The sequence below is a fragment of the Anas platyrhynchos genome, chromosome 4 (assembly GCF_047663525.1).
Source record: "Anas platyrhynchos isolate ZD024472 breed Pekin duck chromosome 4, IASCAAS_PekinDuck_T2T, whole genome shotgun sequence".
Classification (NCBI taxonomy): domain Eukaryota; kingdom Metazoa; phylum Chordata; class Aves; order Anseriformes; family Anatidae; genus Anas; species Anas platyrhynchos.
Window position 1 is genome coordinate 48,640,124 of NC_092590.1, and position 21,849 is coordinate 48,661,972.

At 55.9% G+C, this 21,849-nt stretch overlaps 3 protein-coding genes across 7 annotated transcripts; all 3 read left to right on the top strand.

Annotated features, from left to right (window-relative positions):
* The first annotated feature begins 1,345 nt into the window (after positions 1-1,345).
* On the top strand, positions 1,346-4,269 carry DMP1 (dentin matrix acidic phosphoprotein 1). Its single transcript, XM_005012780.6, has 3 exons — positions 1,346-2,129; positions 2,217-2,252; positions 2,707-4,269. The coding sequence occupies exons 1-3, from the start codon at positions 2,073-2,075 to the stop codon at positions 3,895-3,897; spliced, it is 1,284 nt and encodes a 427-aa protein (XP_005012837.3). The 5' UTR covers positions 1,346-2,072; the 3' UTR covers positions 3,898-4,269.
* Positions 4,270-6,857: 2,588 nt separating this feature from the next.
* On the top strand, positions 6,858-8,798 carry IBSP (integrin binding sialoprotein). 4 transcript variants are annotated; one of them, XM_021267714.3, is made up of 7 exons: positions 6,858-6,943; positions 7,254-7,365; positions 7,440-7,490; positions 7,617-7,682; positions 7,829-7,891; positions 8,024-8,113; positions 8,208-8,798. In XM_021267714.3, the coding sequence occupies exons 2-7, from the start codon at positions 7,312-7,314 to the stop codon at positions 8,709-8,711; spliced, it is 828 nt and encodes a 275-aa protein (XP_021123389.2). In that variant the 5' UTR covers positions 6,858-6,943; positions 7,254-7,311; the 3' UTR covers positions 8,712-8,798. The 4 variants fall into 4 exon arrangements, with proteins under 4 accessions (XP_021123389.2, XP_038034820.1, XP_038034819.1 ...); XM_038178891.2 differs by having other exon boundaries at positions 6,859-6,943; positions 7,270-7,365; XM_038178892.2 differs by lacking the exon at positions 7,440-7,490.
* MEPE (matrix extracellular phosphoglycoprotein) lies at positions 8,788-12,291 on the top strand. 2 transcript variants are annotated; one of them, XM_027456976.3, is made up of 5 exons: positions 8,788-9,245; positions 9,331-9,396; positions 10,028-10,078; positions 10,251-10,343; positions 10,422-12,291. In XM_027456976.3, exons 2-5 carry the CDS (start codon positions 9,343-9,345, stop codon positions 12,129-12,131), a joined length of 1,908 nt encoding a protein of 635 aa, XP_027312777.2. In that variant the 5' UTR covers positions 8,788-9,245; positions 9,331-9,342; the 3' UTR covers positions 12,132-12,291. The 2 variants fall into 2 exon arrangements, with proteins under 2 accessions (XP_027312777.2, XP_038034818.1); XM_038178890.2 differs by having other exon boundaries at positions 8,788-9,396.
* The last annotated feature ends 9,558 nt before the right edge of the window (positions 12,292-21,849 follow it).

Genomic DNA, 21,849 nt, shown 5'->3' on the forward strand with positions numbered 1-21,849 from the left:
CTTGGAAATACTCAGCTGAAGCTGCCCGTATGTGGCTGCTAAATTGGGTTTGGTCCTTTGAGGCGTGATGCACTCGGTGTATTAGAGACTCAAACCCTGTCGCCTCGGAGCTGCTGTGCTGGGCTGTGTCATGTTTGACCACATAGCCTACGCAAGCTGAAATTAAAAGTTTAAAAAAGAGGGAGAGAAATAAACACTGCTCCCAGCCTGGGAACATTTGACTCCCGTTGGGGAGGAGCTATTTTAAAGCGCAGACGGAGAGATGGCTATTTTTGCCCCTCAGCCAGACTGACTCAACTAATGCCCTATACTGTCCAAAGTGTCACGTTGACCAAATTCTTAAAAAGTAGACTAAAACAGGACAGGAAGGGTCCTTCAACCAGCATGAGGCAGACGCAGAGCTAAGCTGGAAGTACCTGATCTGCACGGGATCCCCTCGGGGTGAGGTGTGCTGCCTTGTGCTTTGCCTTGCTGCCTTATTCAGGCATGGGCTTGCATTAACAAGGAGGAGTGGAGGTGGAGGACAGTGTGGGTAGCGTGAGTGCCCTTCCACCGCAAGCACACAAGATGGGCAACGTCCGTGTGTAGCTCAAGTTCCTGGTAGTTCCTGGTTTCAAACACGTTTTGTGTTAGGAGCAAATGCTGCTTTCCTCTGATGGAGGTGAAGAAGGATCCCAAAATGTTGAAGAGCCATACTACACTGAACTCCTGCAGCCCAGTGAAGAGGTGGCGGCTTTGGGCATGGGCAAGACGTGAGCCTGGGCTGGGTGGCCACACGCACAAGGCCATGGATTGGGGGTGAGGGTGGGTTGAGGTTCCCCAGGCCTGGTGGGGGGGTTGAGGCCGCTTCCGTCCAGCAGACCACGCAGCGCACGGTGTCACTACCTGGGCACCACCAGAAACCCTCAGGGCAGCACTTGCCAAGCACATCAGTCCCAAAGTTAGTCAAAAAAAAAAAAAAAAAGAGCTGAAGGGAATCTTTGTGTACCTGCATGGATCTCTCTGCACAGAGGTGTGAGCTGGGAGCCTGAGGGAAATGCTTAGTACTCAGTTCTCACATGGCCTTTTTTTTTTTTTTTTTTTTTTTTTCCCTAAAGTAAATGTAAAAGTGCTTCTGGTTGCATTTTGAGTCACTGCGGGCTTTCTCGTGTCCTCCTGACACTCAAAACTCAGTATTCACACCATTTTTTAGGAGCTTGAGGGTGAACAAGAACCACTTCCTGGCTCTGGGCACCAGCACCTTCTGCTGCTCGCCCCCTGGGCCGCATCCTGCTCCTCCAGGCTCTCGCTGGGCTGCAGCGATGCTTCCTGTCCGGCTGCGCTGGGCAGAGGTAAATATAGCCAGAGGGAGGCATAATTACAGCAGAGGAAGGCGAGGAAGCGTGGCTGCCCTCCAGGTACCCGCGTCACGGGGAGCAGCAATGGTACGTGACTGGGATTTGGGGCACCTCACCCCAAATCATGACCCGATGCGGCCCTGGCTCCTTCCCCCGGGGGATTTGCTGCTTGATGCCTGATTTGGGGTCCAGTCCCCTTCTCAAGCAGGGATGTGAGGTGGCGCCGGGTCTTCAGGGGCTGAGTTAAATACGGGCTGGACACGAGGAGCAAAACAACACGTCGTAATTGTTCGAGGTGCCTAAAATAAGGCCGGTGATGCGCGCTCGCATCTGGCGGGGGCCAGGGATATAATTTGGTCACTGGTCAAGAGGAAAACACGTCCCACGGTATCTGCGAGGGGAATCGGCTGAGGAGGAGGGGAACGTTGACAGGAGGGGCGCAAATTTAGCAAGGAAAACAGAGCGCAGGCCTGTCAGCTCATTAACAGCCAGCCCTGCCGCTCGCTCCCCCCCCCCAGCACCACCACCAGGAGCTGTTTTTGGGGCCGGCGTCCCGGTGGAGGAAGCGTGGGAGGCCGCTTCCCGCCGACACCTCCGCACCCGGCCCTGGTGCCATTGGCTGCTGGCAGCCCAGGACAGCGGTTAAATGCCGGGGCAGCGGCGTGGGGCCGGCAGCACACGCGCTGCACGCTACCGCACGCGTCCCTGCCTCGGCTGCGTCGCACCGGCAGCGGGATGAAGGCTGAGCTGCTGGCACTGCTGATGCTGTGGGCTGCGGCCTGCGCCCACCCTGTGAGTACCCCCCTGCGCAGCCCTCGAGCCCCCAAACCCTGCTGTTTCTGCCCCCAGACTGATGTGAGGTGTTTTCTTGGTGTTTAGGTGCACAACCGCATCTCTGTGCCCCTGGAGCCTGAGGTAAGGTGCCCGCGTCCCGTGGCATTGGGATGTTCCCCGTGGGGAGTGATGCTGTGGGTCTGGGAGCTTTGCCCCGTTGGTTTAGGTTTTTTAAGCTGGAGGGGTTTCAGCTCAGGTGGCTTTCTCTCTCTGTGCATGCTTTCTATTAACTTTTTTTTTCTAAAAAAAAATGAGAGTTTCTGTGCTCTAAACTATTGCGGTTACCCTGAGCTCAAAGTCTTATTCATATACCCGTGCATGACAACCTGTCCCATCTCTGCGGGATGATAAGACACCTAACACATAAGGTGACAGTCTCATGTAATGCCTGGCCCCAGCTAAGAAGGGCTGGGTGTTTTTCTCCCACCCGCGGCAGCAGAGGGGATGAGGTGGGAAGCGCTGTGGGTCCACAGAGGCTTGCATGGCTCAGGAGGCAGCGATGCTCAGGCAACTGACATGCTGTTATTACCTGCAGGACACGGTGCCGGGGGACGAGGTGAAGGCACTGGGACCCCTCCTGGGCGGTGGAAACCTCGGTCACCTTCGTGCCAGTGTGGGGCCAGGGGATGGCAGTGACAGGGACCTCGCTGTTGGGAACCACATAGAGCAGGACTTTGCCGAGCATGACAGGCTGCCTGCCTGGCCCGGGGACGAGGAGGACGACAGCGGGGACGACACTTTGGATGGTGAGGAGGGCGAAGGGCCCAGCTATGGCACTGGGGATGCTGGAGGACATGGTGACAGCAGCAGCAGCAGCAGCAGTGAGAGTGCAATGGCCCAGCACCGCTACAGCAGGTACCGTGGCAGCTTCAGGCGGGGAGGGGGCAGCAGCAGCAGCCAGGAGGATGAGGAGGAGAGCGCTGGCTTGGGCGGTGAAGGCATGCAGGGCGACGATGCCTCAGTTTTTGACAATCTGGGCGGAGGGCGACGCGTCCGGGGGGCCTCTGTTGGCCCCCAGGAGGACAGGGACAGCCGGTCCCCGGAGGCCGAGGACACTGACTCCACGGAGGACAGCCCCTCAGCCGAGGAGAAGAGCAACTCACAGGAGGACAGCCAGGCCAGCAGGTCTGGGGAGGACGAGGACAGCCATGAGGAGGACAAGGACAGCCCCTCCAGGGAGGCCTCAGATGAGGAGGCCTCAGATGAGGAGGCCAAGGAGTCCACGGAGTCCGCAGAGGATGGCTCAGAGGAGGCAGTGAGTGCTCCAGAGGGGCGCAGCGGCAGCAGGGAGGAGCGGGCGTCCCCTGAGGACAGGAGTGCACCGTCTGACCTCGACAGTGAGGAAGAGCAGAGCAAGTCCAGGGAGGAGGAGGAGGAGGAGGAGAGTAAGTCCACAGAGGACAGCGTGGAGTCAGAGGAGGATGGGAACAACTCCAAACCTGACGAGGATGCTCCAAGCGCATCGACTGAGAGCCGCAGCGCATCCCCAGAGGGCAGCGATGAGGACGACGAGGATGAAGACAACACAACGGGCGAGGACAGTACCTCCACAGAGAGCACCAACAGTGCGTCCCCAGAGGACGGGGATGATGAGCAGAGCCGCTCCCAGGAGGACGCCAGCTTGCCGCGCAGCCTGGGCAGTGAGAGCCGCAAGCGGCGGCTGGACGCCTACCGCAGGAAGCCAGCCACCGACTACGATGATAACGACTGCCAGGATGGGTACTGACAGCGGCACATAACTCACTGGTTGTGTGGACGGGTCGGCTTCCTCCGGGGAAGATGCTATGGACAAAATGGGTGAGGGCTGGCCATGTGGGGCAGCCACTTGTGAGGGGATGCTGGACACGGGTAAAACCCAAGTTCTGCATCGCAAGCGGATGCGTCCCGGCACTCTCCCTAAAACTGCCCACCTGTGCTGCACGGGGAGCCGTGTGTGGAGCGTGTCACACCACGTTGGGGTGGGGTGTATGTAATATTTTGTAAGAAATGTACAGAAAGCATTCTATTGTATCCTTTTCATGTCAGTGGCACTTACCTTTTTGAAACTGAAATGTATCCTGTGTACATCTTCATCAACATTAAAAACCACCAGACCCCACTGCTGTTGGCTTTGCTGCTTTTCTTTCCCAGAAGGCTGGGGGGGCGGGGGGAGAAGGAGTTGCTGGGTAAGAAGGGGTTAACTCAAACCAGGCTCTGCCCCCAGTTGGGTGCGATTTGGGGTAGAAAAGCAGGAAATGGACTGGGCGGTAGGAAGGTCGGGGCTGTGCTGTGAGGTGGGCTGGTTGGTTTGGGGTGCCTTTTTGCCATTTTGGGCACAAATCTGAGCTGCAGAGGGGTGCCGGGCGGGTGCCTCATGGGCCAGGCTGCGAGGTTATCACATGCAGTGGGAAGAGGAGCTGCTTTGTGTTATTGCAGCTGCAGAGAGCGGGTTTCTGGAGGAAGAGCTGAGCCTGGAGAGGAGAGGAGGCACCACCTGCTGCTGCCAGCCGAAACCCGGTGCTGTGCCATCAAGCACAAGGCAGCACACGAGGTTTGTCACGGCGCGCAGCACCCCTCACAGCGCACACACCCCCAGAGCCGTCCTTTGCAAAAATAAAACAAACACCTGAGCTGGAAAGGGCATGCTGTACGCAGTCAGGTGCTTGGCTGCGAGCGTCGAAGCCCATCTGTACGAGGTGCACGGTGACTGATCGGTGTGGGTTTTGGCACTGTCCTCCTGACGTAGCTGCTCAGCCACGCACCGCGCACGTTGCAGCCCTGCACTGCTGCTGCTGGTGTGGGCAGCATCCAACAGGTTTGGGTTTGCGACAGCTCCGTGATTGCCTTTCAGGGACCTGCCCTGTTTCCGTGTCCCTGCGTTTCGGGAGCATGCGTTGCAGCCCCAGTCGTTGCCTGCTTTTAGCTGGGTGCGTAAATAGCATTAATGCCTTTGATGTGGTTTCATGCCTCAGAGAAAATGGGAAATTATATGAAACGTGTGTTTGCGGTGGGCTGATGCAAGCATTTGGGTGCTAATGCCTTAGCCAGATACCTGAAGAGTTTTAGGTTCTCTCCCCTCCTGCTTTAACTCTAAAATTGACAGCTTGCTGAAAAAACAGCCAGTCCTGTACCCGGCCGATGGGCTTTGGATCTGGGGGCACATGCCGCCCTTCTCCCCGCCACCTCCTGTGTAGAGCGAGCTTCTGCCTGTGTTTGCTTTACTTATTTTTGGTGCTGAGGTTTCCTGCCAGAATAGCTGCAGGGCGAGGAGATGGGACGGCACCGCCTTGCCGCGCTGCAAAAATACCAATTACAGGCGGGAACGTGCCGCTTGGCACCAGGACGGGGCGTCCCGGTGCGAGCCCCAGGGCGCGTGCCCTGTGGGGCAGAGCTCAGGGGTGCCTTCCCCATCCTCCTCCTCGTCCTTCTCCTCCTCCTTGGGGCTCCGGGGGGGTCCGGTCTCCCAGCCCCATGTTCGTCATTGCCTGCAGTAATGAGCCCATTGTGGAGCCCCGGGTGTTGGCTTGCAGCACAGCGAGCCCCACGTGCGCCGTCGCGGGTGGCATCAGGGGACGTGGGGACACCGGGGCTGGCTGGTGCCGGCTCTGCCCTGCCAGCTAAAGATAGGTGTGTGGGCACACGGTCATTATCCCCCGGCTTTTTTCGGGATTTTGGGTGAAATCAGCACTTTTAGAGTCAAAGTTCTTTTTTTAAAAGGCAGCGTCCCTCTAATTACATTACGGGTCGCCTCCTGCAGCCCAGCTCTGATTAAATTTAAACTCCAACCTGGGCAAGCTCTGCCTGTCCCCATCCCCACCTAGCCCTGTTTTTTTTTTTTTTCCCTCTTTAACAGAGAGCGCTGCAACGGCTTTGGAAAAAATGTATTGTTTATATATTGTTGTTATATATATACTTTTTTTTTGCGGGTTTTCCTGGCCCGAGGCGCCGGCCGAAAGCTGTGGCCAGCCCTGCTGCTCCCTTGTAATTATGGCTGCAGCAACACCGTGGGCTTTGAAGCCCGCTGGGCACATGCAGCTCTGCCCCACAGGCACATGCTTGCCACCGGGGCCACCGGTCCCCTGGGTGGCCATGAGGGACCTCTCTGTCCCCTCAGATGTGGGAACGGTGGGAGCCTTTCCCCTACATCTCTGTGCTGATGTGGGGATGAAGGCAAGGACAGAAAAACAATGCCTGGGGACAAGCTGACGGGAAGCGTTTCGCCTCCAGCCCCATCCCACCTCACACGGGAGCAGGCGCTATGCTTTTTATTACACCTCTGTCCCAGGCAGTGAGTTCACCGGGGCTTCTCCAGGCAGCCCCATCCGTCAGGACTCAGCATTTTTTTGGTCCATGGTTTCACCCAAGGGACTGTGGAAGCTGGGCCTCGGAGATCGCCATTTATTTATTTTTTCTGGTTGTTTTACAGAAAAAACAGCAGCAGAGTTTCCCAAAGAGGGAGGCAGCAGTAGAAAAAAAAAAAAAAAACAAAAAAAACAACCCCGAAACCAGATTTCCCAATATTTATTTTAACCGAGGCCCAGGACATTATTATACCCTCCAGCCATGGCCAGACCCTCAATTAAGTGCCGCGGCACATCCCTCCTGGCATCAGCACGGGGCTGGCCATTGGCTTGAAGAGATTTGGGGGTTTTCTGGGCGGGCAGGGACAGGGCAGGGCGGCGACTGTCTGGGGGGGGGAAGGGGGGGCCCGCGGCCGCCTTATATCCCACAGGGCAGCGGCTGTGGGAAATCAGTGCCGGCCGACTCGCTGGGAGCCCCGGGTGCTGCAGAGCGTGAGTTTTTTTCTATTTGGGGTCGCAGGGATTTAATGTGCTTTGTGGGGCTGAGAGAGGGGGCATGGGGTGTTTTCAGCCCTTGTATGGCTGTATGGGATGGGTTATGGGGATAAGGGCCGGCTGCCTTCCACCCAGGATGGTAGCAGCATCCTGCTGGCGATGGTGGGGATGCAGGGTAGGGACCGGCACCGCTGTTGCCATTCACAAGGACACGGCTCCTCCGAGAAGTACCCCATGTTTTTAGGAAGGGTTTTGCTGGGCACGGGAAGTGCAGATGCCAATGTCCCCTCTGCCTTTTGGGGCATAGCTGTGGTGTTCCCCAGGCACGCCACCAGCCTCTGCCTCTTCCCGCTGCTCCTGCCACCATGAGGACAGCGCTGCTGCTCGCCTGCCTCCTGGCCATGGCCTCTGCCTTCTCGGTGAGTTTGGGGACCGTGGGGGGACCCCAATCTGCCCCACCCCCGTGCTGGCACCAACACAGCCTTTCCCCTAGGTGAAGAGCTGGCTGCGGCGAGTGGGGGGGGACGACTCGGAGGAAAACGCGGTAGGGTGGCGCCCCGGTGGTGCCAGCGTCAGCGGGGTCGCTGCATCCCTCCCCGAGTGATGGGGGTCCGCAGCGGGGGCTGTCCCCAGGCTGTAGGGCCGATCCCCTCCGTCCTTTCCCCTGCAGGTGTTCAAGAACCGGCGCCGGTACTACCTGTACCGCTACGCCTACCTGCCGCAGCAACGCTACCAGGTGGGTCCAATGGGGGCTTCACGGGCGTCTCAGCCCCACACCTGAGGGTTTTGCCCCAAAAATGGCCCCGCACATCCACACCAGCACCTGCAGGGTGGGGCTCATCACACTGCTGGGACCCAGCAGCACGTTCTTCCTCTCCATAGGGCAGCGACTCCTCGGAGGAAGAGGGGGACGGCTCGGAGGAAGAGGAGGAGGGGGAAGGTGGGGTGAGTACTGGCCATAGGGGGAGAAGAAAAAAAACACAGATATTTGAGGGGCTCACACCCACACATTGTTGGATTTGGGGGTTGGGAGGAAGAAAAATGCAACTGACACCGTGTCCCCTCCTGTCCCCACAGGTACCGTCCCACCCAGGAACCCAGGTGGCAGGCGAGGGGGTGGCCCCTGGGGATGGTGGGCTGGGAGGGGACGCGGCATCCCCCCAAAAGGTGAGTTCAGGGGGCGGGGGGATCAGTGTCTGGCCTGCAAAGTTGGGCCCCCCGAAATGCACAGCTGATGCTGGGTTATTCCTGTGTGCTGCAGGGCTGTAAGGGGGCCCCGAAGGGCAAGGGTGGGGATGAAGACAGCGATGAGGAGGAAGAGGAGGAGGAGGAGGAAGAGGAAGAGGTAGAGGAGCAGGAGAGCAGCGTCAACGGGACGAGCACCAACACCACGGCGGGGACGGAGGGGCCCCATGGCAACGGCACCGCGGCAGCCGAGGAGGAGGAGGAGGAAGATGAGGAGGAGGAAGAGGAAGAGGAGGAAGAGGAGGAACCTGAAGCAACCACTGTGGCTGCCACCACCGGGCTGGACGAGGCGACCACGGCGGGCGACGGGGAGCACACCGAGGCCACCACGGCCGGGGAGCAGTGGGAGTACGTGGTGACGGCCGGCAGCCGTGGGGATGAGGGCCCCACTGAGGGCAGCTACGGGGACCACGAGGGTTACGCACGTGGGGACAGCTACCGGGCGTACGAGGACGAGTATGGCTACTACAAGGGGCACGGCTACGACGTCTACGGCCAGGATTACTACTACAGCCAGTGAGCGCAGGAGCGCTCGGGATGGCGCCGCAGCCGCCTCCCATTCTCTGTGTATCTTGCCAACCCCAATGCAATAAAGCAACTGAATGGAGCTGGCTCGCGAGGCGTGGTTTGCTTCTGGATGAGCGTTTGGGGTCAGCAGGAGCGGCTGAAGCCCTGGGGGGTGGATGCCAGCATCGGGTCCAAGGGTCCCCGCGTGGCTCTGGTGTTCCCACGGCAGGGCTGGCCGGGCGCCAGGCTGCGAGCCGCGCTAATTATCGGGCAATTGCGGCCCCCGGGGACAGATATTTATACACCGTGCTTTCTGTTTGCGCGGCCAGGTGGAACATTTGATAGCTGCCTGCCACCACAGGCTCATTTTTAGATGGAAATTACTCCCCCCCTCCCCAGCCCAGCATCTGCGGGCGCTCCCAGCCCTGACAAATGGCCCTGGGCAGGAGCTGATTGGCTCCGGGCCCCCCCTGGGCAACTTTAAATTTCAGCCAAGGGCACAGAGCCCCCAGCATCGCCTGCGGGGACCAGCCTCTGAGGAGCACAGGTAACCCCCCTGCCCTGCTGCCCCTGGGGCCACCCGCCCACACCACAGGTGCGGGGCCCTCCACGGGGTGATGCTGTGCCCCCAGGAGCCGCCCAGGATGCGCGCAGCCCTCCTCTGCCTCTGCCTGCTGGGCGCCGTGCTGCCCACGCCCGTGAGTATGGTGCTGCCCACTGGGAGCAGCCCACCGAATAGCCCCGTCCCCTGCCCCATCCCACATCCCATCTAATATCCCTCTGAGCATCCCATCCAGTATCCCATCTAATACCCTATTAACTACCCTCTTGAATACCCCATCGAATACCCCATTAGCTCTCCCATTGAATACCCCATTAACCATCCCTTCAAATACCCCATTAACTATCCAATCAAATACCCCATTAGCTATCCCTTCAAATGCCCCATTAACTATCCCATTGAATACCCCATTAGCTATCCCTTCAAATACCCCATTAACTATCCCTTCTAATATCCCATTAGCTATTCTATCAAATATGTCGTTTATACATCAAATATCCCATTGAATACTCCATTAACTGCCCCATTGAATACCCCATCCAATACTAGAATACCCCATCCAATAGCTCATTACCTATCCCATCATCTACCCCTGTAGCTACCCCATTAAGTCCCCCATCGAATACCTCATCTATTACCCCATTAACCACCCCAGTGACTACCCCATTAGTGATCCCATTAACCCCCCCAGCACCACTCAGATCCGCTTACCCCACGCATTCCCGGGTACCACGCTGTGGCTCCCACTGGTGTTTTCCTGCCCACAGGTACCGCTGCCACCGGTCAGGGCGAGTGGGACCTGCATTGGACAGCACCGGGTAGGTCGGGCCATGCCAAAAATCACATGGAAAATTGGGAAATGAAGCCAGGGGACATGGGACACATGAGCCAGGGGGGCAGGTGTGAGAAAGGTGGTGGGAGCTGAACCCCACTGCAGGGAAGCTTCTGCCACCATTTTTAGGAGGAAATCATTTTTCCCTCTCCCCCCAGATACTGCTGAAAGGCTGCAACACCAAGCACGGCTTCTACATCTTCAAATATGTGTACTCGTTTTCCACACGGAGGAACCAGACGCAGATAAAGGTGAGAGGTGCCGGGGGTGGTGTGGGACCCCGGGGTGCGCCGACTGCCCCATGCCCACCCTCCCTGTGCCCCCCACAGAAGGAAGAGGCTGATGAGCAGAGCGCTGTCCCCGTGCACCAGCCAGGAAAGGAGGAAGGGGAGACTCCGGTGCGAGGCAGTGGGGGCCGCTATGCACTGGAGGATGGGTACAGCCCCAAGCCTGAAAACCTCAGCACCCCGGGTAGCCGTGAGGAGAGCCATGCTCCACGCCCGGGTGCCACCACGCATGTGGGTCCCACCTTGGCTAGCTCGGAGGGCAGTGGTGACATGGATTTGGTGTCGCTGGAGGAGGTCAATGGTGGCGAGGACATCCTCCTGCAGAGCATCCACCCTGGTGGCCCCCGCGGGGACGGCGATGGAGGGGATGGGAGTGACGGTGGCGTGTGGGGGGTCCTGGTGGGCAGGGCTGTGACAGCTGGGCGGGAGAGGGTCTCGGCTGCCAGAGGGGCTGGGGACGAGGGCAGCGGCGATGTCACCACGCCTGGCCGAGGGCGGGCGAGCATCACGGGTGGCATGGGGACAGGACGCACCGCTGTCAGCTCTGTCACCGAGAAGGAGGAGGACGTCCGCATGGACGCTGAAGGCGTGGATGAGTTTGCTTACATTCCCGATGTGGGTGCCATCACCAACACCAGGGGGCCGGGCAGTGCCGGTGTCACTCAGGTCACCCCAGAGGATGAGGAGGTGAAGATCTTCATCGGGAGGGCCAACATCCACATGGGTGAGCACGGTGGTGCCCCGGGCAGCACCAGCGCTAGCAGCGAGGATGGCGCCGTCCCCACCGTGGGGACCACTGGGTCCTGGGGGCAGCCTGAGGGACAGGCCACCACAGACACCCCACAGCACGGGGACAGCGTCACCAGCAGCCCTGGGGGTGGCCACTCCACAGGGAGCGATGGGAGCGGTGCCACCACTGTCCCCAGCGGACAAGGGCTGATGGTCCCCATCCCTGAGGAGAGCACCACGGGTGACGTTACTGTCACTGCGGTGGTCAGCAGCCATGGGGACCATGGGGACAAGGCGAGAGGTGAGGGGCCAAGGTCCAGGGGGAGGCCTGCTGTCACAACCGGGGCTGCCAGCAGCGTGGCATCCTCAGGGCTGACCACAGGGGACTGCAGCACAACTGCCAGCACACCGGCCGAGCACACGAGCAGGAGCGCCACTGCAGGGCAAGGAGGCAGCGGGGAGGTGGGGACAGCATCCCCGGTGAAGGACGGGCCCAAGGCCCGGCCGGAGGAAGCTGAACTCGGAAAGATGGCGAGGACGGAGGCAGCGTCATCGCCCAGGAGGGCAGCGGCGAGGCTGGCTGCTGGCAGAGCCCACGCAGGGGATGTGTTGGGGGCCGCCGCCAGAGTGCCGGCAGCCCCCAGGCCATGGGGCAGCCCCCGAGCCCGGGCCCAGCACCCTGAGGGCAGCAAGGCATCGGCCTCAGCCTCAGCAGGGGGCTTTGGCCGCCTGCATGGTGGCCGCAGGCTGGTAGGGCTGGCGGCGCTGGAGCGCTCCAGGCAGCTGGACCAGGTGAGGCACGCCGATGAGCTCCACCTGCACGAGCGGGCCCTGTACAACCTCGGTGGGGTAGGGGGCAGCCCCCCGGTGCCCCCCGGCACCCACGCCGGCCGCTGGAGCGCCGACAGCAGCCAGTCCTCGGAGGGGGAGCGAGGCAGCCGCAGCGGGAGCGGCGAGGAGGACGGGTGGGGTGCCCGGAGGGGGGCCGCGCGGTTCCACCATGGCCCCTCTGTGCCTCTCTGAGGTGCCAGCAGTGTGTGTGTCCCCCCCCTCCTCACGCCACCCCAAAATCCGGCAGTGTAACAAAGTGCGTGCTCGGCGGCAGCGTAGCAAGATGGTGAGGAAAGCCCTGTGTCCTCCAGCCGCCAGCACGATGGAGAAATAAAGGCATTTCTGTCACTGAGGCTCTGCAGATTTTTGTGCTCACAGTGGGGACTCGCATGCCATGCGGGGCCCCACAAACAGCCCCCCCGGACACGATTCCTCCCCGTCTGTCACCCATCGTGTCCCTGTGCTGTCCACTGGCGAGAGCTGGGCACCATCTAGTGGGAAAAGGCTTTTGGAGGGAGAGCAGCCAGGCACATGTGCACAGTTGTTTATCTTGGTAAATGCTTATGGGAGGAATGTCAGCCACTGTGGGTTTCCAGAGATGGTCAGCGTTTCCTCCCCCGGCACACGGGGTGCAGAGGCTTTTGGCAGTGGCCTCAGCAGCAGAAAACCCCAGGTTTTGCAGCTTCGACCTCTCCCCAGGCCCTGCTACAGCTGTTCCTGCTTGCAGCATGCACAGCTGTGCCGGGAGGAGCCCAGCCCTTCATCAGGGACACCCTGCCCCACAGCTATTTAGCCCCTGAGGAAGCACCATCCCTCTTTTGGGGAGGGCAGCTTCTTATCCTGGCATGGCCACCAGCCTTTTTGCAAGCCCCACCTGGAGAGATGTGGTACCACGGCTGCTGGAGCTGGTGGGGCCACCCCCAACATCACCCAGGTACTTGCAGTGCCTTTGTTTTAAAGTCAGGGCACCCCAAAAGTGTGAGATGTTTGCTCCGTGCTCTCCACACAGCTCTCCTTATTGTTGTTCTTGGTCACCTGCTTGCTCCCTGTTAACATGGATGCAGTGGTGCCCCTCCTGGGTCTAGAGGTGTTGGAGAAATGCTGCAAGCAGATGCAGTGCGGTTTTGGATAACTGTAATTAATACCTGGGCTGTTTCAGCCCCAGAGGTGTCTCTGAAGGGCTCCCACCTGCCTTGTGCTGGGCCTTGTAGGAGGGGTCAAGCCTTCTTCCCCTCCTCATGTGGTTGGTGTGGCAGGCAGAGAGTTTCAGGGTTTCCCGGTGCCACAAGGAGGTAGCACAGCCTTTGCCACGCAGCTGCAGGCACCAAGAGCAAGATCCCTGGTCTTTAGGGGAAATCACCCCTTTTTCGGGGGTGTTTTTGCCATTTTACACACACCGGAGGAAGGCAGGATTGGCAGCAATACTGGAGTGGCTCAGAAGTTATTTTTATTTCCTTGCCCTTCGGTACCTTGAGGGGCAAGGTCGGAGCTCAGCTCCTCTGGGGTCGGAATGCTTCTCTGAAACATGCAGGTGAGGCTGGTGCTTACCCTAGGTGGCTTTTTTCGCATGCCTTGCTGGTGACAGTGACCAGGAGGGAGGGCAGGGCGTGCATCTCAGCGTCCCTGCCTGCTTCTGAAGCACAGCTAGACCAGTCACGGCCTCCACAAACACAGCTGAAAGGGGATTTTGCTGCTAAATGCTTGCTGGAGGCACCAGGTCCCCGGGAAAACCCTTGCTGAGCCATGGTTGTCAGTGTTTCGTAACACAATAACCTCCTGGACCTAATGGGCCAGAACAGGGTAAAACAGACGCAAGAGGGACACCTTTTGGGTGACTGACTTTCAGCAGGAGCTCGTGCTTCCAGAAGCTCTCAGGCTTTGTCCTGTGGTCTTTGTGTGGATCCCTGGAAATCAAAATATTTGCCTGCTCGGTTCCCCCCTCTTACCTTTCTTCCCCATTGTTGTTCTTGCTTCAGAAAGCACGGCCTCAGTCTCAGTGCTCCTTGCACGAAGGCTAGGGAGAGGTAGTGACTGTGGGGAGGGCTGATTCTGGTTGCTGCCCACAATTGGGCTGATTTTGGGAATTCTGCAGGAGAATCCCATGCCCCAGTGCGCGCCGCGTGCGGATTGTCAGGGCTGGTGTTTGTACACAAGTTTTACAACTGCTTGGGATCAGAAAGGGGTTTGTCATGTCGAGCAGTGGCTCACGAGCACACGCGTGTTGTGGCGCGTGTTTACTCTGTGGAAAAATGCATTTATAGACTGGGGGGAACAAGCTGCTCCCAGCGAGCCAGCTGTCATTATAGGTTATGGCAGCCCTTCCCAGACCACTGCCTTAAACAGGAAGGCAGAGAGACGTCTGCCCTCTCTTCAGTTTTACAAACCAAACCCATCACAGTGTTTTGAAATGCTCAGACCAGAGCTCAGAATAACCCCGTTCTTGTGCTTCGGTTTGTATGCGCAATTATACCTTGCGACAGGAAGAAAACCATGTTAATTACATTTCACAGAAAACACGTTTCTTTTCTGCTTTCCTAGACCGTTCTGCAGGGAGATTACTGTGTTGAAATAAAAACACAAACAAGCCAACCGACCGCTGTTTTCATTGGAAAGCCCAGTTTCCCCCTGCCACTCTTCAGAGTAAGCTCTGCTCAGATGAAGAGATTTCCTGGAGAGTAACAGCTGAACAACCTGCAGGAAAAGTGCTCCTTCTGGGCACTGCTCTCTTCCAGACCCTGTTTTAGGCTTTTATTTAACACCAGAGTGTCCCTAACACCTTTCCCACTGGAGGCTTGGCTACCTGGGCAGCCTGCTGGGGTGGGCAGTTGGGAGGAGGTGACCAAGACATGAGAGTGTGGTGTGGGTGGTGGAAATGGTGCTCATCAGTGTGGTTTTCAAAGAATAGTGGCTTTAATGGGCAACAACACCAATACAGGAGGAGTGGAGAAGAGCAAATGAGAGACTTAGTGAGACTTAGTGGAGCATTGTGCACTGTTTGAGTGGGGGAAATCTTGAAAATTCTTGAAAATCTTGAAAATGCTCCTGAGCACCAGAGGGTATGATCCTTTGAAATGCAGCACAGGTGGGTGCCTCTTAGCCAAGGGCTAAAAAATATGTGCTGGGATGCCTTGTGTATGGCTGAAAAAAAAAAAAAATTAACCCCAACCTGTGACAAAGGTGCAAGGTCTTAGAAGTGATCCATGGCCACTGCAATCGTGAATAGGAGAAATACAGCACATCTGCTGGGTGGATGGCAGGATTTGGCCCAACACAAGCTGTTGGGCTCGGGTTCCTCGTGCCCCCACTAATTGCTGCGTGTGGATGGCGTGGGGCAGCGGGTGCAGACGGGCTAATTGTCCGCAGGCCGTGTGGTGGTGAAACAGGAGCAGCCCTGCTGTCTGAGGCCTCAATTTGCAGTGTCTGCACAGCCCACGTAACAGAAAGCCGCCCAACACCCAGTCCCTGCGTGTATGAACACAGCTTTTCCCCACTGAAGTCTATAGGGAGGACTTCCCGCTAGAGTTTAGGAGTGGTGGCCAGGTTTCTGTTTGTTCTGTATCTGTGGTGGCTGCTGCCAGTACCCATGGTGATGGGAAATCAGCTATGCTGGCAGAGCTGTGGGTTGAGAGTGAGATCTGAGCACCTCTGGGGCTTCTGTGCCCTGTCTGATGTGTGGGCGGCATGGAGCTGGGGCTGACAAAAAAAAAAAAAGAAAAAAAGGCGAACTACCAGTTCTCTTATAGATGGCTCCTTTCTTTCAACCCTTACCTAGGACGTGATAGCTGCACGACCTGTGCTTTGCAAGATCGGGCCTGCACGGAGCCACGATGAGTCTGCCCTGTGCTGAAAGTGATGCGAGTCCCACGCTGCGACATCAGGGTGGGAAGGGTTGGCAGACGTCTAGCTGAATGAAAGGCTAGTTCAAAGAGTGGTTTCCCTTAGGATTTTGATGCTACTGTGTTTTGGTTATAGTCACCTTTGGTGGAAAATCTGCATTAATTGCAGTCATTTTAAGAGCCCTGACCATCCAGCAGGCATGACTTTGGAAAAGGGTGACTCAAGTGGAAAAGCAGCCGTGCTGCCTCCCAGTGAATCTCACAGTGTTTGCCAAAAAGCCACAGGGCGTGTTCTCTGCACAGCCCACCTTGTCCTGCTCTTGCTCCTGAGACCTGGTCCCCCTTGTCCTCCTACGTGAATCTGTGAAATGGTACCAAAGCCGTGTTACCCCGCAGCCTCCTGTGCTGGCAGTGGCCTAGCAGAGAGGCAGGGCAGCTGGGTCTGGGAGATTGGAAGGTATACCTGAAAACAGCCACTGTTTGCTTGGGGTGCGAGCAGAGGAGATGCCCACACCCATGACTACTTGTGGGAATCTGTCCCTCCTCTTCCCATTTTCTCTCAAGCAGGGGGCACGGGCTATTTGCATTAGGGCTTCTGACGTACTGTACAGGAGCATGCTCCAGGTCTCTCTCTTGTTGCTGTGATTTTCCATTTATTTTGTAGCTTCCGTGTGACTCACAACTCCAGAATTTCATTTGGGATGGAAAGGGGAATGTAACTTATTAACCGTGCGTGGATGTGTTTCTGTATGCACGCCTGCGTGCACGCATGGCTGTAGCTGAGCCCAAGCACAGCAGCGTTGCAGGAAGCTCGCTCCCATCGTGCTGTCAGCCCTGCATGCAATTGTGCCTCCAGTTTCAAACCAGCAAAAACACCTTGTGCGTGACCCTGCATACCGGAGCTTGCCCAAGGGAGCTCGGCACCTTTTGGCAAATGCTGAGCACAGAACACTCTTGCCAGGGTTTGTTAATCTGGGCAGCACAGCTGACCTGCACCCTGCTCTGCATTTTGCTGTAGCTACCACCTGATTTATTTATTTTAAATAAATTTATTTCTTTAAATAAATTTTATTTATTTTATTTATTTTCCTCCTGCTTTTCAGATACATTTGCTGCTGCTAGGGTGGTGCAGGAAAATTAAGAACTTGGGAGCTGTGTGGGTCAGGTGCTGCTGCATCGATGCTACCAAAGGTGTAGGTGCTGGTGTTTCTGCTGCTCCTCAGGGGCACGGTCCATGCTGCCCAGCAGCTCTGCCACTGTCCCCTGTCCCCAGATGAGACCAACCGAGCTCTCAAAACCCAACTTGCTTCCTCCTGTTGTCTAATCGATGGCTGAGATGTGAGTTAGGCTGTTTCAACATCAGTTATTTTGGGTACACAGATCAAATTTCTCCATACAGAACGGATGTTGCTTCCCAAAATTGCTTGTCATCTTCTGTGCTCACATTTTCCATGGGTGAGGAGAAGTCACTTGACCTCTTGGTGATAAACAAGGCTCCATGAGCAAACTGCACTTCTGGCTCATTATTTATTGGCCTGTAATGTTCCTAATGTGAAGATCCCTGATGCTGCCTATGCCTCTCCAGGGCTGGTTGCCCTGGTGGCTGTCCCTTCTTGCTGTTGCTTTTGAGCCTGCTCATTAACCGAGTTTCTTAGACTTTTCTTTCCTCTAGTTAATGTATAGCTCCAGTGCACTTCCTGCTGTGCATCCCTATGCCAACCACAGTTTGCCATTTATTCTGCCAAATTTATAGCTGTAAACTCAACCGATAATCTTTCTAGGTAGCCACTATGAATTATGTGCAAAATGTTATTTCCTAAATCTGGATGTGATTATCTTTCCTTTTTTTTTTTTTCCCCAAAAAAACCTCCCTTCCTAAGGGTGCTGGAAAGCAAGGAAGCAGAGCAGGAGCTTGTCCTTCCCGCGTGGCAGGCTGCTGGGGGAACAAGTACACGATTAGGAAACAGAATCTGTCCCTTGACTTGCTGGATGGCAATATCTCTCTCGGGTGTGAGTGACTACTTCTCATCCCATCAAAAAAAAAAAAAAAAGATTACATTCGTCATTTTTTTTTTAACACAATTTTAGGTAGAACAGGAGGAGAAAGTGCTGAATGTGAGGGATGTTCTGTACCAGCTCTGCTTGCGCATGGTGTTGGAGGTGTTTGTCCCGATGCTAATTAAAACAGGTCACCCTGATGAGCAGGAGCTGTCTTGCCTTTCCAGCCTGGAGCTGAGCCTCCGGCGGGGAGCCTCTCCCGACTCGGGCAGGATGCCTTGACCCTGGCCTGATGGTTTTTGGTTCTCCCACAAAATCAGATCAGCCTCTCCACCAAGCTACTTCCTCTCCAAACCCAGTCCCCAGGTCTCTAATTTCCTTTCACCGGGGTCCACGAAAGGGTTTTTCCTCCCACTCCGCATGCAGTGAGAGATGTTTGCTTTCACACTGACTCAGTGCTGCATCCGTCTCCTTCCCACCACAGCGGCCCCAGACTGAAAACCAAGAAAACTGCTCACAAAAAAAACCTGACACCATGTGAAAGCAGGGCGGTTTCTGGTGCTCAGCCCAGGCTGCGTCCAAGTTCAGGTTCAGTGGCGGGGTCACAGCCCATCCTGGCTGTCCTGCACTCCCTTGCAGCTCGTGCTTCACCTTCCCCAGCCCTTCTGGAGACAGAGAAGCACAAGCAGGATGCGGACAACAGGTCTTGTGTGTGGGTAACCGCAGACCTGCGTGCTGCAGAGCATGGTGCAGTGCCTGGCACTGCCCCAAATTACCTGGTCAGCACTGGTCCCTGCCAGGAGGTGCTGGGAAAGGGTGTTCAGCGTTTGCCTCTGGCGCAGGTAGCAGCTTTTCGGGGGGGGCTCTCTGCTCCCCGTTCCCTCTGCTAGGTGGAACGGCTGTCTTGTGACTTTCCAGCAATTTCGCAATGCAGAGCGAGGCGATGCTGTTCTTTCCATGCCCGTTCTGCACACGCGGACCTTTCCATTAGTGTCCTCTCTCCCTGGGAGGAGAAAATTGTGCTGCGGGGATAGGAAACAGGGGTGCTGAGAGGGCAGGGGAGGGGGAGAGGGAAGTGACTCGTCACCATGCTTTGCAATCCTTGCTCAAAAAGCAGTCTTCTGCAAAGCTGGCTCTATGTTTAGGGTGCCCTCAGTTCTTGGATCGCGAGGCAGGAGCGGGCAGGGTGCTGGTGACTTTTTAGGAGGACACGGAGGATTTAAGCACAGGTCTCGTGGGCTTTCTGCAGCAGCGTTCAGGCTTCAGAGCCAACACCTCAAGAGAGCTGCTTCAGCCCAGCCCTTGCTGGGGTGCTACAAGCCTCACCCTCCAGCTCTCAAACAACTGCTTTTTAGGGGCTGCGTACACCACAGAACAGCACCGCTGTGGAAGGATCTTGCACAGCCTATGTGTTTTTGCCTGCTGTGTTTATTTCTAATAGTAGTCCGGACAGTTTCCTCAATTTTCCAGTTGAAACAAATGCAATTCTTGTCCTGTCTGCTCGGCACTGAAGCACTGCAGTGCCTGCAGCTCTGCTCCTCATGCCAGGGACTACCGGTTAGGAACATAACACAACTGCTCTGTGCTGCTTTGGCTCCTGCAGCCGCCTCTCTGGCTTTGGTATTAAATCACGTGAATTTCAGCAGGGAAAAAAAAATCCAGAAAAGTTGATTATTACTGCTATTATTTTATGTCTGGCTTTGAAAGCTAAGGGAGGAGACTCGCGTAGGGCTCCATTTTAGGCAGCTACAGACAGCTGGGCTGTATTTACGCTGTCGTAGGAGCAGGCTCTTGGCTATCCTAGCACTGTAATCTGGCTGAGGCCATCCAGCCTCGTGGATTTCTGGCCTACAGCTGTATGGCAATTTCTCACATTTCTTTTCTCTCTTAATTATGTATTTATTTATTTAGTCCTCTGTTTTTGAGAAGGCACTCAAAACTGCAAGCAGGTAGCAGCTACTCTCAGAGGCTCAGAAGGAGCAAGCTGGTGGGCACTCAGTGTACAGGGGGAGGAAACAGCAGGTTAAAGCTGGTGCTATCTGTCAAACTTTGGCACTTTCTCATCCGCTGGCTGCTTACATCTGGGTTGTTTTCCCAGAAAGTCTGCTTTCTGTCCCTATCCATCACTCTTGTGCCAGCGTTGTTCCTGGAATGGCAAGAGCTGGCACTGGGTATGTAGGATGCTGAAATCCCCTTTGGTGCCTGAGCAAGGGTTAAATGGCGCTTGCATTGGCAGCTTGGCATCTGCACTGGACAGCAGGACAGAAATGTTACTGCCTCGTGTATTCCAGTATTGGGTGCTGCAGTATGCAGACAAGTCATAGGTCCCCGCATCGTTCTGCAATGGCTGTGTCACTCCACACGACATGGTAGTGGTGCAAGAATGTTTTGGTTTTCATCTGTTTTTCATAGAAACCGGTGTTTTCCAAGCCTGCTTTTCTTTGGGATGCTGTAGCTGCAGAGCAGTTGTTTATGAGAGCACTGCCAAGTTGGGGTTTCTTGGGTTTTCTCCTTGAGAGCGTTTGTAACGCTGCTGAAAAAAATAACCTCTCTGTCCTGGCCTTAGTCACAGCCACGCAGAGGATGCTGCTCTGGTCCCAGAGTGCAGCTGGAGCTGTTGCTCATCCCAATGTGCTGAATGGGGTCCAGGGCAAGTAGGAAACCCAGGCTGGATTGTACCCAGGGGACTGACTGCTGTGGGACAACAAGGCGAGCAGGGCCAACACGGGAAAGGTCAGGAGGGCTGGCTCTCCTGAAGGACTGGGTGTTTCAGGTGGTGGCAGGCAGGGGTCCCCCATGCCCAAGATGGAGCAGGAATTTGGGAGCTTAATGTGGGAAGTGAAAATGGTGGAAGCCTACCCCTTTTCTGCTCCGCTTGTTGCTTATCTCTGACAGGACGAGAAGCACTACCTCCTGCCAAGGCACAGGAATTTCTCGGCTGGGCAAAACGATTTACAGGATGAATAACCACATAATGATGGGCATGAGGCAAGTGCTAAATTTACTACAGCTCCACACTAGCTGATCTTGCATAAAATGAAGCTCTTTAGTAATAACTGTCGCTGCATGTCCTGCTCCTGAATTAGTGCAAAACATGACTATTGTTCTCCGGCTCTTACAAAATCAGCCCTGTGGCCTTGGCAGCAGTGCTCAGAAACACAGCCATCTCCCAGCAGGCTGGAAACACCAGTTGTTTGCCAGAAGCAACTCCCTGGGGTTCATGTTGTGTCTCTCATGAGAGACAGCAGCCATATCGATGTATGATTAACCTGGTGTATCAGCTCCTACCTAATGCTGAAGCTAAAATATCTGAAGAACACCCACCTACAGCTGTAGGCCTGCGTTTGCATCCAAGGTCTTTGGTAAACAGCCTGCTTTCCAAAAGCACCGAGCTGCAGATGTGATGGGATGACAGAAGCCATCTAAATCCTCAAGAAACCTTTGTTCCTGAAGGCTGTTATGCTTTAAAATTCTTTCACAAGTTAGTAAATAGTGATTCTGCTGCTCCAAAAATGAAAGCTATGACAGCCATCATCCAAGTGAATGCATGCACGGGCTCATGGATGTTCAGAGCTGTTAGTGACATACTAGGTTTTTACCCAATTCTACATTATTAACTTAAATTATTAAGGTGACGTTATCAAGCAGGCTAAGTTAAACTTAAAATTGCTGTTGATCTGAGCTCAAAAATATGAGGTAGGTCTGTGTGATGATGTGGGGGACAGTCGCTGAGCTACCTGGGGTGTGTTCCTGGTGGTGTTTCCAAATAAACTACACAAGTGTTAGCAAGCACAGGGTAACTGGTGATAGGAGCCATGACAAGGTGTCTCTTTCACTGCTGCTAGACCAAGGACAGACAGCCATTCTCTCTCAAAATGAACATCTTCAGTGATGTTGAGATGCAAAATCAAACGTTAGCCAGGTATCGGAAATGAGGAGAAAGATAAGGGCTTTGAGACAGCTGTGAATATTTTGCCCTCTAAAATGACTGCTGGGAAGGTTTCTCCGTGCTTTAATGGCATGCCTGTATTATTTTAAAGGCACACCAGCTGGAAGGGGGCCTGTGAGTCTGGCAG